The following is a 15,117-nucleotide window of genomic DNA, read 5'->3' on the forward strand; positions in this document are numbered from 1 at the left end:
TTTGAAACCGCATGCCTATTTCAATTTCTTTGGAGCTTCAGTGTATGTTTAATGAATAGAAAATGTTGTCATAGTGGTATATAGTAGTGACGTAGTGATTTATAAAGGGTAATACAACTCACTGGAATTTTGTGGAGAAAATTGAGTAAATAGGGACATCAAGGAAAGAGTATGAAGAGATCATCCTACCGGGCACTAAAATCTCAGATATTAGTAACATGTCTACATCTACATCTATGTCACGACACAAGCTGTAGGTGAATGTGATGAGACGTTTGGTGTTTATAACATACATTTATTATAAGCTGCATTAACAGATTTAATTGAAAACAGGACTGTGAAAGGTCATATATACAGAGATACAGAGTATACAGGGGCTATAAAAGAAACATAGTAATACAACACGTTAAGAAAACGCAAATTTTTTAGGGGACTGAAGATGAGAATGTGAAAAACAGTAGATACGAGAAAATTACTCCGAAGCGAAATTCCGAAATCTTCCGATTATATGATGATATCCACAAGCATCGTGATTGGAACAAATACAATGAAAGTTCCCTGACATAACTGAAATGAACATCGTCACTAAAATAAAAGACTGAACGAATGTAAATTTTTGTAGCTAGAAACTCATTTACGAGAAGAAAAGAAAAGCACGTAGTTAAAAGTCCAGTTGACACCGAGTTCATTAGCGACATAGTAGTAAGCCGTAGCAGACAATGGTGAGGCAGGAAACTATAATCAGCATAGTTGTTTGAATATTTAGTAACTAGCCCAGTTATTACTTTAGCAGAATACCTCTAAGTAGGAATTGAGGAATTAATGCAAGAAACTGAAAGTGTTGTGACTGTATCCTTTCATATGCGATATGTAGTCATACTTCAGGTTAGAATCAATTTTTATCTTGACGACAGGTCCACTGAACGTGGAAAACTTTTGGATGCGATATTATAATTTTCCTTTATTATTATTATTATTTTTTTTTAGTTTGCTTGTAACGTTCTAGTATTTGTAAACAAACACGGTCCTTGTAAACTGTGTACACTATTGGCACCCTATGTGGTCCCCATATCAGGTTCACTCAACACTTAATTAGATTATTTATTGCCGGTTCCATCTATGCGTCCAATAAGCCACGGGAGTAAATCACAGGCCCTTCCGCGAGAACAGTCTCCCCTCCCCCACCCCCCTCCCCACAGCAGGAAGGCACAATAACCCTCTTATAAATTACCCTCCGGGACGACGCAGATATTTCACGCTCACTAATGTGTCCGTTGTCTCCTCGGCGCCTAAAGTTTTCTAAATGGCGGGCGAGGTCGTGCAAATTTGGGAGAGTGATGATCGGGTCCCGCCGGAAGTTGGGCGGGTCACGGCCTCGTTAAGAACGGCGGCGGCGGCGGCGACGCGCGATCGGCGCCCGACGCCCCTCGGAATGTTGCGTGAGGCGGCGTCAATAGCTGCAGCGACGCCTAACTCCATCGTTCGCCGCCAGCCGGCGCTGCCGCCGCCGCCGCCGCCGCCGCCGCCACCGCGCCTCCGCTGTGGCCGCCCCGGGCCGCACCCCCTCCCCTCCCCCTCCTATCCGCGGTAATTGAGTTAGCGCTGATTACCGCCAGGGAAGTTAGTTGACAGGGGAAGGGAAGGGAAGGGAAGAGGAGGCTTGCCTTCAACGGCGGCAAAAGAGTTTCTAAGGGGAAGGTACGGCGCCGGGCGTCCGGTGGATTCTCGGAGGCAGTTGGAACTTTCCTTTGTGTAACCGAGGTCCCCTTGTGTACTTAAACGGAAATTTCTGCGCTTAAACGTGTAAGTGCGGACGCTCTGGTCGCGAAGTTCTTCATTCGCCCCGAGGCTGGCCTTCAGTGGTATGAAGAATTACACACCTTTTCAGGCTGTGTCATGTACCTTTGGTACCTTTTAAACTGCTAGAGCTACAGATGTTCTTCATTAATGGTAAACAATAACAATTTTGTTAATAAATAACCCAATTATCCTCATCGTTAATACAAAATTTTGACCTTAACTCTGCGTGTACCAATTGAAACTTCGGCTGTTGGAGTGCAGTGATTAACACACTGGATCACGATTGAGAAAAGTGGTCACTCATATTGTAAGTAGGCTGTTTAGGTTTTTATGTTGGTAACGACACGTAGCCCTCTGTACGAAAATCACTGATTGCTCTGTGTGCAGTCTGTGGCTGGTTGGACTCAGTGCTGGAATATTCGCTTCTGTTGTGTTGGGCAGTTGGATGTGAGCAGCACGTAGCGTTGGGCAGTTGGAGGTGAGCCGCCAGCAGTGGTGGATGTGGAGAGAGAGATGCCAGAGTTTTGAGAGGTTGCTATAAGCGGACGATCTGGACTTGTGTCCTCCAGGAAAAGGAAATTTGTGAAGATGGGTGTCATGAATTGATAGATATATATATGATGACTTTTGAACACTATTAAGGTAAACACACTGTTTGTTCTCTATCAAAATCTTTCAATTGCTAACTACGCCTATCCGTAGTTAGTGCCTTCAGTAGTAGAATCTTTTATTTAGCTGGCAGTATTGGCGCTCGCTGAATTCCAGTAGTTGGAGTAACGAAGATTTTTGTGAGGTAAGTGATTCATGAAAGGTATAGATTATTGTTAACCAGGGCCCTTCTTTTGTAGGGATTATTGAAAGTCAGATTGCGTTGCGCTAAAAATATTGTGTGTCAGTTTAGTGATGATCAGAATATCTAAAGAGAGAACTGTCTGAGTACGTTCAGTTTTACTCAGCTGTCTTTGTATCAAATAACGTAAAAGTTTACTAGCAAAGTCATCCATAATTTTTCTAAGGGGATTTTTCAATATTTAGGATGAAGAAAGCGAAAAATAAATGACTGTTGAAAGTGCTAACTTAGCATACAGAAAATTAAAAAAACTTACAGGAATAAAAATAATGATAGCAGCAGATATAAGAAGAATTTTTAGTTGCTGAAAATGAATCTATTCCGATATAGCGAGTTCTGGAGAAAGGAATTTAAGGATACTGCAACGACTAATAATCCTGGGATATTAGGAAGATCATGTTCGAATGGGAGATGTACAGGGTAAAGAGCGCGTACAGGGATAATAATATTTCTTATTCTTGCTTTAGTACATACACAAAATTTTGTACATGTCTGCACGTTCAGAGACCGTGAATGAAAAACAGCCCTCGGTCACTATTTTTAACGAATTAACCTGGTTTCAACACTGATAGGAGTGTCTTCCTCAGAATTTAAATCAAAGAATGGTGACCATGTTATAGAATATAGACCATTCTTTGATTTAAATTCTGAGGAAGACACTCTTAGCAGTGTTGAAACCAGGTTAATTCGTTAAAAATAGTGACCGAGGGCTGATTTTCTTTCAATTGTTGTTAGTAGATACATCTGTAATTGTCATCTGCAGCTGGAGATGTTATATAGTTCTCTAAAATAGTATAGGAGACTATTCCAGAGTCGTATGCCAAGTATTGAGAAGGACTCTGAGGAAGCTACCGAACTATAAAGTGGGTCAGGACTTTCCTCCGATGGAAGCGGGTGTTCCTGCCATGTTGCTCAGATAAGAACCTTAAGTTAGAGGAGAGAAATGAGGAACAGTGTTCACTGATAAGACCGTTGAGAGGACGGAGGGAATGGGAAATTCTACGCTTTTCCGCACGCAGTAAGGATAGCTGTGCACACGATTATGAAATACTGTCAGATTGTCGATCATCTCAGATATAACGAACCCAAGCATTTACAACTAGTTCCGTGCGGCGTGAGCTTTCCTCAGAAAGAGAAGAGTAAAATCGGTGAAATCAGTGTACAAGTTTCTTTTTCTGGTCAAGAGGGAAGCGCTTTTTTACATTTTTGTATGACATGGATGGATGTTGATACCTTCTTGCAACTTCCAGCCCTGTGTTCAGTCCAATTTAGATTTTCATCTATTATTACTTCTATATTTTCTTTATGGATAAAGATGGTAGAAATTTCCGATATTTTGGGAAAACGTGCCTAAAATGATCCGTACTGTTTGGTTTTTGGATGGGTTGAGCCTTGCGCCTATATCCTGCGCCCATTTGATAGTGCCTACAGTCGTATTGAGATTCTCGATAGCTGTCTTTGAGTATATTGGTTTTGCACTTAGATACGACTGGGAACTATCAGCATACACATGCTATTTGCAGCACGACAAAACTTATGACACAACATTTACAAGCCGGCCGGAGTGGCCGTGCGGTTCTAGGTGCTACAGTCTGGAGCCGAGCGACCGCTACGCTCGCAGTTTCCAATCCTGCCTCGGGCATGGATGTGTGTGATGTCCTTAGGTTAGTTAGGTGTAATTAGTTCTAAGTTCTAGGCGACTGATGAACTCAGAAGTAAAGTCGCATAGTGCTCAGAGCCATTTGAACCATTTGAACCATTTACAAATAATGAAAAGAGTATAGGTCCTAACACCGAAACCTGAGGGACACCTGACACTATTTGCCTCCTTTGTGGTTTTATGGTGCTGAACATGAAGTGTTGTTGGCGAGAATCCTTTACATTGTATTTGGTGAGAAATCTAGGCTGCTGAGTTTGGCAAGTAAAATGTCATAGTCAGCAGTGTCAGAGGCTCTGCAGAAGTCTAAGAAGCACATGGTAGTTGCCACTTGTGCATCCATGGCAAATTTAAGGTCACATGTTGTGCTGCAATGTTTACGAAAGCCGTCTAGTATGTTCATTGTGGGTAGGCAGATTGTTAGCTGCTCGTGGGCTGTATATCTTAAGACCTTGGACACCGCAGGAAAATGTAAATAGATCGTCAATCAGAGGGTGCTGTGGTAACATCCTTTTTAGGTAATAGATTAACTAGTCCCAGTTCCCAGGACTTAGGGGAAACACTTGGGGTTAAGGAGTGTTTGAGATATCTGTTATAGTGGGCAGTAGTGGGCTTCGTGTCAAGTGGAAGGTGATCTGAGACACATGATTTTTCCTCGTAGTGCAAGAAACAAGCTTTGAATAGAATCTGTAGTGACTACAGTCGTTTACCTAATTCAGATGATCAATGAGGCTCTGTTTCGGTTGTGGTTCTGTTGGGATTGCTGGCAAAATGAAGTACCGGTTCATTTCATCGACTGGACAAAGGTATGAAATGCAGATTCTATTGTGCCTATACCAAGATCACTCTGGTTTTTCCACAGGACAGCTGGTCTGCCATCGGTTAATGTATGGACATGTCTGAGTTTTCGATTTGTCACAGCTTCACTGACCCTGTTTCTCTTCTGCTTGTAAGTAATATGATATCCAGCTGTGGGGTGTAGTTTGTACGTCCGATGTGAATCGTCTCTGATATCTATTAGCTATTGTAGTTCTTAATTTAGCCAAAGTGCTTATCACTTTTAAGGTATTGAAGAGGGCATATTTGTCATATAGTAGTGTAAGTTTGTTAGTAAATCCGTAACGTTTCTCGTTTATGTCCGAGAATGAAATAGAAGAAGTCCTCAATATCTTGCGCCTTAGTTGCAAGTTCACATAAACTACTGCGTTTCAAGTTTCGGTATGTAGTCAGTCGCGGTCTCTTTCTCAGATATCGTAGCGAGTACGTAAAAATTATGCAATGGGTGGACATGCTAGCTGCAGTTATTTGAGAAGTACTAACTACTCGGTGTGGAGATTTCATTGCAAGTGTATCTACGAGAGTGTGAGTACTGTTCGTATGATGGGTAGTAACTAACAGTAGTAGCTATAAGTTTGAAAAACAAAGCATCCGCTTAAATTTCACATTAGATGGACCATTGTTTAAAAAACTTATGTTAATGTCACCATCTGTACTTATATGCTCGTGTGTCGAAGCAGGCAAACTCGCCTACATTTTGAGACTACGATTGCAGCGCCATATATCGTGCAACGACAAAAGTACTAAACACGAAAGAGATGGCCTCTTCCTGTTTGACATTTAAAGGTTGCCCCTTGCCCACCTCCAGGAGGTGGGGCGGGAGGATCAACATTGATATCACCGGATAGCATTTTGAAAAATGATGAACACTTTTTTTATGTTTTATAATCTGATGCGTAATTTTTAAGATATTTCGTTGTCTGAAGATAACTTACCCTGTACCAGAATGCACAGAAAATATTCTTGTGTAGAATAGCCTCAGTAGCACTGTACAGTTGCTCGCTGACGATGCAGTGCGTATTGGGAAAAATCGTCGTTGGATAAAACGTGTTTTTGTTTTGTATGCTCTGTACACTCGCGTGCTTTCATTAAATATACGTTTTCATGTTTTTAATTAGAGACCTTTAGGTTTAGAAACACACCATGTACAAAATGAGGGAGGAAATCTATTATATTTTGAACGATGTGGCAGAAAGAGGAACAGAGTGCACAACGCTAATAGTTAGTGTTCAAAATGATTCACATGGCTCTAAGCACTATGGGACTTAACATCTGACGTCATCCGTCCCCTAGACTTAGAACTACTTAAATCTAGCTAACCTAAGGACATCACACACAGGTAGCCGCTGAGGCCGAGCGGCTCTAGGCGCTTAAGTCCGGAACCGCGCTGTTGCTATGGTCGCAGGCTCGAATCCTGCCTCGGGCATGGATGCGTGTGATGTCCTTCGGTTAGTCAGATTTAAGTAGTTCTAAGTCTAGGGGACGGATGACTTCAGATGTTAAGTTCCATAGTGCTTAGAGCCATTTGAACCATCACACACAATAATGGCCGAGGGAGGATTCGAACCTGCGACCGCAGCAGCAGCGCGGTTCCGGAATGAAGCACCTAGAATCGCTCGGCCACGGCATCCGGCAGTAATTAGGTAACTAAACGTGTTATGGTAGTATGGGAGAAGCTAACACATTTCCACAGATTATGTAAAACGTTGAAGGATGGTTCACTACGTGACTTTCGGTGTCGGACAGTGGATACGTGGAGTAGATACAACAAATCAAACACATTTTATTAAGAAATAAAGCAGTGCCCGTTATCACAAATATAAAAATTCATCCTACCATTTACCGCGTGCCACAAAACACTCAAAAATTATTAAAATAGAGAGAAATTATTCTGACGTCGTATTCAGGTTGTGACTCGCACAGAAGTGAGGCATTCGGACTCAGTGTGCGCTGTGCTTTATGAAAGGAGTTGTAGCTCATATTGCGTTCATACCCCGTAAAATTATCATTACTCAGTACCACGCCGTGATCCTACCAGTTATTAGAAGCTTCACCTGTTTTCCAAAATTTGTGTTTAGAGTGCTTATAAGTATCTTGGTACAAACGCGTACCAAACATGGTTCAACATAGTCATAGTAGGAGAAGTATTTGTAAGCGGATGAAGTATACTTACAACCTTTGTGGCAGATTGTAAGCTTCCGACGCTGAGCACTTTGTCTCATGGTCAGGTTTCTTTGTGCGAAACTTAAAATCGGAGGGTAGTACACCGACAATCTTTACAGGGCCAGAAATACTGGTCTCCATCGCCATCTGGACTTATATGTGCTGGACCCATAGTATGTTTTCGTACTTCTTCATTTATTTAGCAGTGCTGCTCGTATAAATTTCAGTGCAGCACTTTGGGAATTCAGTTGATTGTAATACACATTTTGAAGCTGATAGTATAAACAGTTTCTGGGGCCCCGGTGGCGGCTAGATTTGAGAGCTTCTCGAATTTCTGTTGCTTCCGCTGTGAAAACGGAACGATGTTGGAAACAAATGAAATACGTGTAGCGATAAGAAATAAACCGTTGGAGTATATTGATATCGAGAGCAATCACTATAAACAAGAGCAATGTGCTGCCAACGAAGGTTAACGAAAGCACTGAAAATTATTGAGTTGATTTCATATTACATAAAAATCCTGTAGTGAATATAGTGGTTTTCCAACTCATGTCTGACTGGAATTCCAAATGAGACTGTACCTATGTGACTGACTATTAATAGTCGATTTTATGCACTGAGTGTAATGACATGAGCGGAGGATTGTATCTCATTTCCCTTAAGTGGGTGATTTATCTACTAATAGGTTACTGAATCTTGAGGCAAATACATTTTGTCACCAAGCACTGACATTGTTTGTGATACAAGGAGCATTCATAATCAGTGACTGAGCGTACGATGTCCTTGTACAGAATCAAGAGATTGTCACGTGTGCATCTCATGAAGCCCTAGTGATAGATCCAATTGGTTAACGTTCTTTGCCGGATCCTAAACTACATGATATACACTCCTGGAAATTGAAATAAGAACACCGTGAATTCATTGTCCCAGGAAGGGGAAACTTTATTGACACATTCCTGGGGTCAGATACATCACATGATCACACTGACAGAACCACAGGCACATAGACACAGGCAACAGAGCATGCACAATGTCGGCACTAGTACAGTGTATATCCACCTTTCGCAGCAATGCAGGCTGCTATTCTCCCATGGAGACGATCGTAGAGATACTGGATGTAGTCCTGTGGAACGGCTTGCCATGCCATTTCCACCTGGCGCCTCAGTTGGACCAGCGTTCGTGCTGGACGTGCAGACCGCGTGAGACGACGCTTCATCCAGTCCCAAACATGCTCAATGGGGGACAGATCCGGAGATCTTGCTGGCCAGGGTAGTTCACTTACACCTTCTAGAGCACGTTGGGTGGCACGGGATACATGCGGACGTGCATTGTCCTGTTGGAACAGCAAGTTCCCTTGCCGGTCCAGGATTGGTAGAACGATGGGTTCGATGACGGTTTGGATGTACCGTGCACTATTCAGTGTCCCCTCGACGATCACCAGTGGTGTACGGCCAGTGTAGGAGATCGCTCCCCACACCATGATGGCGGGTGTTGGCCCTGTGTGCCTCGGTCGTATGCAGTCCTGATTGTGGCGCTCACCTGCACGGCGCCAAACACGCATACGACCATCATTGGCACCAAGGCAGAAGCGACTCTCATCGCTGAAGACGACACGTCTCCATTCGTCCCTCCATTCACGCCTGTCGCGACACCACTGGAGGCGGGCTGCACGATGTTGGGGCGTGAGCGGAAGACGGCCTAACGGTGTGCGGGACCGTAGCCCAGCTTCATGGAGACGGTTGCGAATGGTCCTCGCCGATACCCCAGGAGCAACAGTGTCCCTAATTTGCTGGGAAGTGGCGGTGCGGTCCCCTACGGCACTGCGTAGGATCCTACGGTCTTGGCGTGCATCCGTGCGTCGCTGCGGTCCGGTCCCAGGTCGACGGGCACGTGCACCTTCCGCCGACCACTGGCGACAACATCGATGTACTGTGGAGACCTCACGCCCCACGTGTTGAGCAATTCGGCGGTACGTCCACCCGGCCTCCCGCATGCCCACTATACGCCCTCGCTCAAAGTCCGTCAACTGCACATACGGTTCACGTCCACGCTGTCGCGGCATGCTACCAGTGTTAAAGACTGCGATGGAGCTCCGTATGCCACGGCAAACTGGCTGACACTGACGGCGGCGGTGCACAAATGCTGCGCAGCTAGCGCCATTCGACGGCCAACACCGCGGTTCCTGGTGTGTCCGCTGTGCCGTGCGTGTGATCATTGCTTGTACAGCCCTCTCGCAGTGTCCGGAGCAAGTTTGGTGGGTCTGACACACCGGTGTCAATGTGTTCTTTTTTCCATTTCCAGGAGTGTATATATGATCAGCCTATGTTAAGCACATTTCTACGTATAAAGACATACTCTGCAAGACGCCATACGTACTGTAGCGCAGTGGTGCCCTGTACCAATGCTAGTCATTACCTTCCCTGGTCCACTCGCAAGTGGACCCCTGATTTCTGTATATTCGCGCTCCTTAAGCGAGATGTGTGTTTGCGGCAGTGGAGTCGTTCTGCAGTCTGTTGGAAATGTCATTTCTACAAACTTTGTCAATAGTGTTTAACGAAAAGCGTGTGTTCTTCTCTGCAGGGATTCCAGGTGAAGTTGACGGAGCATTTCCACGACACAGATATGCAGAAACAATCTACCGTTAACAGATCTAGCAGCACGACTCTGAATAGATTTTCTTCCTTTATTCGGACGTGGTGGCTATCCCAGACACTCAAGTAGTAGTCAAGAATAAATAGTGCAGGTGTTCTGCAGGCGGTCCCCTTAATACGAGAGGCGTTCAATAAGTAATGTATACATTTATTTTTCTCCGCCTATTTTCGTTGACAAAATGCAGAACTTGTTGTGAGAGATAATGAAATATTGCCTCCTCAGCCTCTATAGTTTCATGAAGATCCGATAGTCTACCAAATGGCATCCGTAACTGCGATGCTTTCCAAGCACGGAACTATCTTTTGAGTTTCTTTTGGCGGAAAACCAGAGAGTCGCAGATGTTCACAGGTCCGTGCAGAATGTCTACAGAGACCTAGCAGTGAACAAAAGCGCAGTGAGTCGTCGGGCGATGCATCTGTAATCGTCGCTGCAAGGTCAAGTAATCCTAGCCGATCTGCAGAGTGCCGGCCAGGCGCACACAGATGTAACTCCAGAAGTGTGGGACGTACGAAGTACTCTCAATCGACGTGAGTCACGGATCACACTAAAACACCTCGCTGCACAAATGGATTTCTCTTTTATTGGTGCTGACTTATTTGTCCACCAGTTGTATTCAAAGGCGTAGGCCCGCTGTATACCTCGCCGTCTAACAAAAGTCCATAAAAAGCAACGAAGGGCTATCTGTATGGAACTGCTTGTACGTTACGACGCTGATAGTGACAATATTTTATCGAAAATCAGTCATAGGCGATGAAACATGAGTTTATCAGTCTCAACAGGAAACAAAACGGCAATCAATGGAGTGCCTATCCACAGGTCCCCGTCGTCGTCTATTCGTACCGTGGTGGACCATGGATGTCACAGTCGCTGTCCAGGCCCGCCGACGGGTGCTGCACCCGGTAAGGAATGGCGACGGTCTTCTGGCAAGCTTTCGAGATTATTCTGTTTGATGCCCTCCCTCATGATGCAACGGTTAACTCTGAAGTGTATAGCGCTCTCGTCAGGAAGTTGAAGAAACAGATTCAGCGCATTCGTCGTCACAAAAATGTACACAAACTCCTCTTTCTCCATGACAACTCAGTGCTTCGCACAGAAGTGTCCACCCGAGAGGAGCTCACAAAACTTCATTCAATCCCGCTCCTTCCGACTTTCATCTGTTTGGCCCAACGAATGATGCACTCCGCGGGAAGCAGTGCGTGGATTGTGGGGTGATTACTAATATAGCAATACGTGGGCTCCTACGCCGTCTAGTACAGTGGTACCACGCGGGCAATACAGGCCCTCACAGTAAGCTGGCTTAAGTCCGTCTTACTGAAACTATAATATGTTGAAAAATGCAGTTTTGTGACAAAAAGAGTGGAGAATAATGTGGTGTATTGGAATGCTGAATAAGTCCAACCTCCTTTCAGAAAAAAAAAGTGTTCCATTTCTTACTGAATACCCCTCGTAGATGAGCAACATTTTTCTGTAAGGCTCCCAATTAACTGAAGCGCTGCCCCTACAACCGACCTTATATTTTCATCTCATTTCATGCCGCTTTGCTGCGTTACACCTTTATATTTAATCAGCATCACTGCCTGTATTCGAGCATTATAGGATAGTTTCTTCTACTCATCTGTATTAACTTACATTGTCGCTCATTTACCTCAATCTGCAATTCATCATAATTTTACTACAAATGGCGATAACCATAGGCAGAAACCAAGATTCTTTTTATATAGTTCGTCACATCACCCGCCACAGCCTGAAGTCGTAGAAAGGGCATTTGTAAGCACAACTGGTGATACACGAGAGCAACTGTCTGTCGCTCCACACCGTGTTGACAAGATCATGATGATGATGATGATTTGCCCCATTCGTGGAGGCTGTCTGCATACCTTCCATACCCTGTGCGGCAGTCCAAATCGTCAAAAGCTGCTCGAATACAGGGCGTTTCTCCTTGATGCAGTGTAAGATGTCAAGAACTATGCCTCTTACATGAAGCAATTAAAGATCATCGAACTCACGTTGAGAGAACAGTAGGGCTGAACAAAAATGACTGACAATGCACAATGAATCTTGTAGAGTATATAGTATGGACGTATTGGAATAGTTAATGTTGGGTGATGGTTTTAAAGTAATTCACACGACATGAAAACTATATGGAAATGTGTCGATTTACTAGAGGCTAGTTCATCCCAGGGAAGTATTCAGAGTTGACAGCAGCGCGCTGCTGGGGAGCGGAGAAGAGAAGCGACAATAGGCAGCTTAGGGCGGCTGAAACTCTGAGAAGGCGGTAACAGGGCGCGGCCTCCAGCTGCCTTAAGATAAGTGACAGTGAGGGGGTGGTTGACTCCATGCTGGTGTACCGGGAAGCAGACGGAGAACTTGTACGCCTGTTGATAAATGTCCATCGTCCCGTTTTCAGTGAAACATGTTAGAAAGCTGCGCAAAGCTACGGTGGAGCGGTCAACAGAAGCCAAAATATGCGTGTTCATGACTATAGCAACCTCACGCTCAATTCATTGTTCGCAGAGTCTGAAGTAAATCAGGTAAAGAGCAACAAAAGGAAATAAGCCGGCCTCCGACGGGAATGTAGGACCAAGGAATTTGAAGTACTCTCCTAGGAGTCAGAATTTCGGAAAAATTGGTGTTTTATGCAGATGCTAACCTTGATGGGTGGCCTGGGAGGAGCTAAACAGCAGAAGTTGAGACGAAGGGAAATTTTGTAGGAATTTGTTCACTTCCGAGAGCAGGCATTGGTTGGTGCTGGGAAGCGACGCATAATTAACGCGACTTGCGCTGCAATTGGCGTAAGTGATTTTGCTGGAGGGGAAACCGAGGCGAAGAGCGGACTGGCAGCAGTCTCCATAGAAGTCTTCCATTCCCAGCTTGCCTAGAGTACAGTCGTGGCTTTCTTAACTCAGCTTGCCTGAGAGAGAGTGAGCATCTCTGCAGTGTATGACTTAGCAAACGGAACGATTGTGCTTGGAGACAGAAAGTTTTCGTTCAGGTATGTACTGAGCAAGATAGCTAGGAGTGAATCGACGAGCCCAGCCTTGCAGCACCACGAGGCTGGCCGACGTCTGCACAACGACGACGCCCTGCCACGCTGAATTCGGTGATATTGCTCCCGCTCCAGCTTGAGTTAGGCCACTGATTAATTTGTTGGATCAAGCCGGCAAAGTTTCCACGAAGGTTTCATAGGCCGTGTATTGTACAATTTTTCTCGCACTTCGCATTACGCCTGGGTCAGTCAATAGGAATTACTTTTGAGTTATCGTGCTTTACTCCACGCAAACGCAATTTATTACCACTGCCTTTTAGGAGAGTGATGTAATGTGATGATTGAAGGTCGTGAGTTAAAAGAAATTTGTGCTAATCGTCTGCATCTGTTTTCAATAAAAGTAGTTGAAACCCTAGATCACTTTCTTAATTAATTTTGTGTTCAACATTTGCATCTGGTGTTCAATAGCTGAATATAACATCAATGTGCACCCCTTTTTTAATTAAAAAAGGGATCAATTCTGAATCAATTAATGTCAACACTGCCATCGCAGTTCAATCAGGAGTCACAGGGCCTTATTACTTTCTTTGCATTATCCGATTTTGTGGCAGTTTTGCACTCTCTGTTGATCTGTTAGTCAATTAGCTGGGGTGAACACACGCCAAAACCAAATAAGTGATGGGTGGGGTGTTGCAGCAAGGCAGTGTCTGCCATTCATCAGTGGCAATGAATTAGTTTTGATTAAGAATACTGGCTGTGATAAGCATGGAATGTCTTTATTTTAACCTTTTTTGATTCACAGGTACTACATCGTTCAATACTGGGTGGTCGAGGGTACCAACAGTCTTCTGGTGCTCACCCAGTACAATACACTGCCGTCTGATTTCAGAACGTAGAGTGTGTTTCAAGATGGATAACCAGTACGTAGGAACTTATCGAATGATTCAAATGGCTCTAAGCACTTTGGGACTTAACATCTGTGGTCATCAGTCCCCTAGACTTCGAACTACTTGAACCTAACTAACCTAAGGACATCACACACATCCATGCCCGAGGCATGATTCGAACTTGAGACCGTAGCAGTAGCGCGGTTCCGGACTGAAGCGCCTAGAACCGCTCGGCTACTGCTGCCGGCGTGGACTTATTATATTGACCAATTAACAATGCGCATGAATTCGTGAAGTTGCACACTACCTTTTTCGCATATGAATTATGAAGAAAGAAAGGCACATAGTGGTCTACTGTTGGGTATACCAAACCAAGTGCTGATACTCGAAGAGTGTCTGGTGACGATCTGCAAATAGTGCCCCAGAGTTTACGGAGAACGCTATTTTTGCTTTTTAACTGATCAGATGTTCGTGGCAAGTGATTCTTAAATGAAACTATCCTGCACAACGTGAAGCCAAGGTGTTTTGCATGCATTTTTTGACATCACGAATTTTCAGTGAAAGTTGCAGAATTAACAGCACTTTGCCATCAATGACATACTTAAGAATTTCGCTTGTCATCAGTTGAAAGGAGGGACTACCTAATCCTGGTACATCTAGATCTACGTTTACATCTACTTGAGTATTCTGCAATTAACAGTTAAGTTCCTGACAGAGGGTTGATCGAAACACCTTGAAGCTATTTCTCTACCGGTCCACAATCAACGGCACGCTGCAAAAACAAGCAGTTAAGTCTTTCCGTGTGAGCTCTGATTTCTCTTATTTTGCCATGATAATCATTTCTCTCTACGTAGGTGGGCGCCAACAGAATATTTTCGCTATCTGAGAAGAAAGTTGGTAACTGAAATTTCATGAGAAATTCCAAAAAACCTTGGCGTCATATCGGACAAGACAGTTTCGTTTAAGAATCATTTGACACGAAGAACTGATAAGCTACAAAACAGAAGCAGCACTCCCTATAAACTCTATGGCGTTATTTGCACATTGTCAGCAGACACTCTTCTAGTATCAGCACTCTGGTATATCCAACAGAATAGCACTGTGTGCCTGTTTTTCTTAATGATTCAAATGCGAAAAGGATAGTGTAAAACTCCACGAATCATTGTCAATTAATCAATATGATATATTCCCACATACTGGTTACCTATCTTGAAATTCATTCTACCTTCTGATTTCAGACGGCACTGTGTTCTACTAGGCAATGAAAAATTCCTTTGTTTTAACG

The 15,117-nt window shown here is 44.1% G+C and overlaps 1 protein-coding gene across 1 annotated transcript in view; it reads left to right on the forward strand.

Moving 5' to 3' along the window:
- The first annotated feature begins 1,303 nt into the window (after positions 1–1,303).
- The window catches only part of LOC126234900 (cuticlin 2-like), a 78,801-nt gene continuing 64,987 nt past the window's right edge, over positions 1,304–15,117 (forward strand). The window contains exon 1 of the mRNA XM_049943640.1: positions 1,304–1,587. Within this exon, the coding sequence (XP_049799597.1) occupies positions 1,304–1,587 (284 nt within the window). The remainder of the gene's footprint in view (positions 1,588–15,117) is intronic.

The sequence above is a fragment of the Schistocerca nitens genome, chromosome 2 (assembly GCF_023898315.1).
Source record: "Schistocerca nitens isolate TAMUIC-IGC-003100 chromosome 2, iqSchNite1.1, whole genome shotgun sequence".
Classification (NCBI taxonomy): domain Eukaryota; kingdom Metazoa; phylum Arthropoda; class Insecta; order Orthoptera; family Acrididae; genus Schistocerca; species Schistocerca nitens.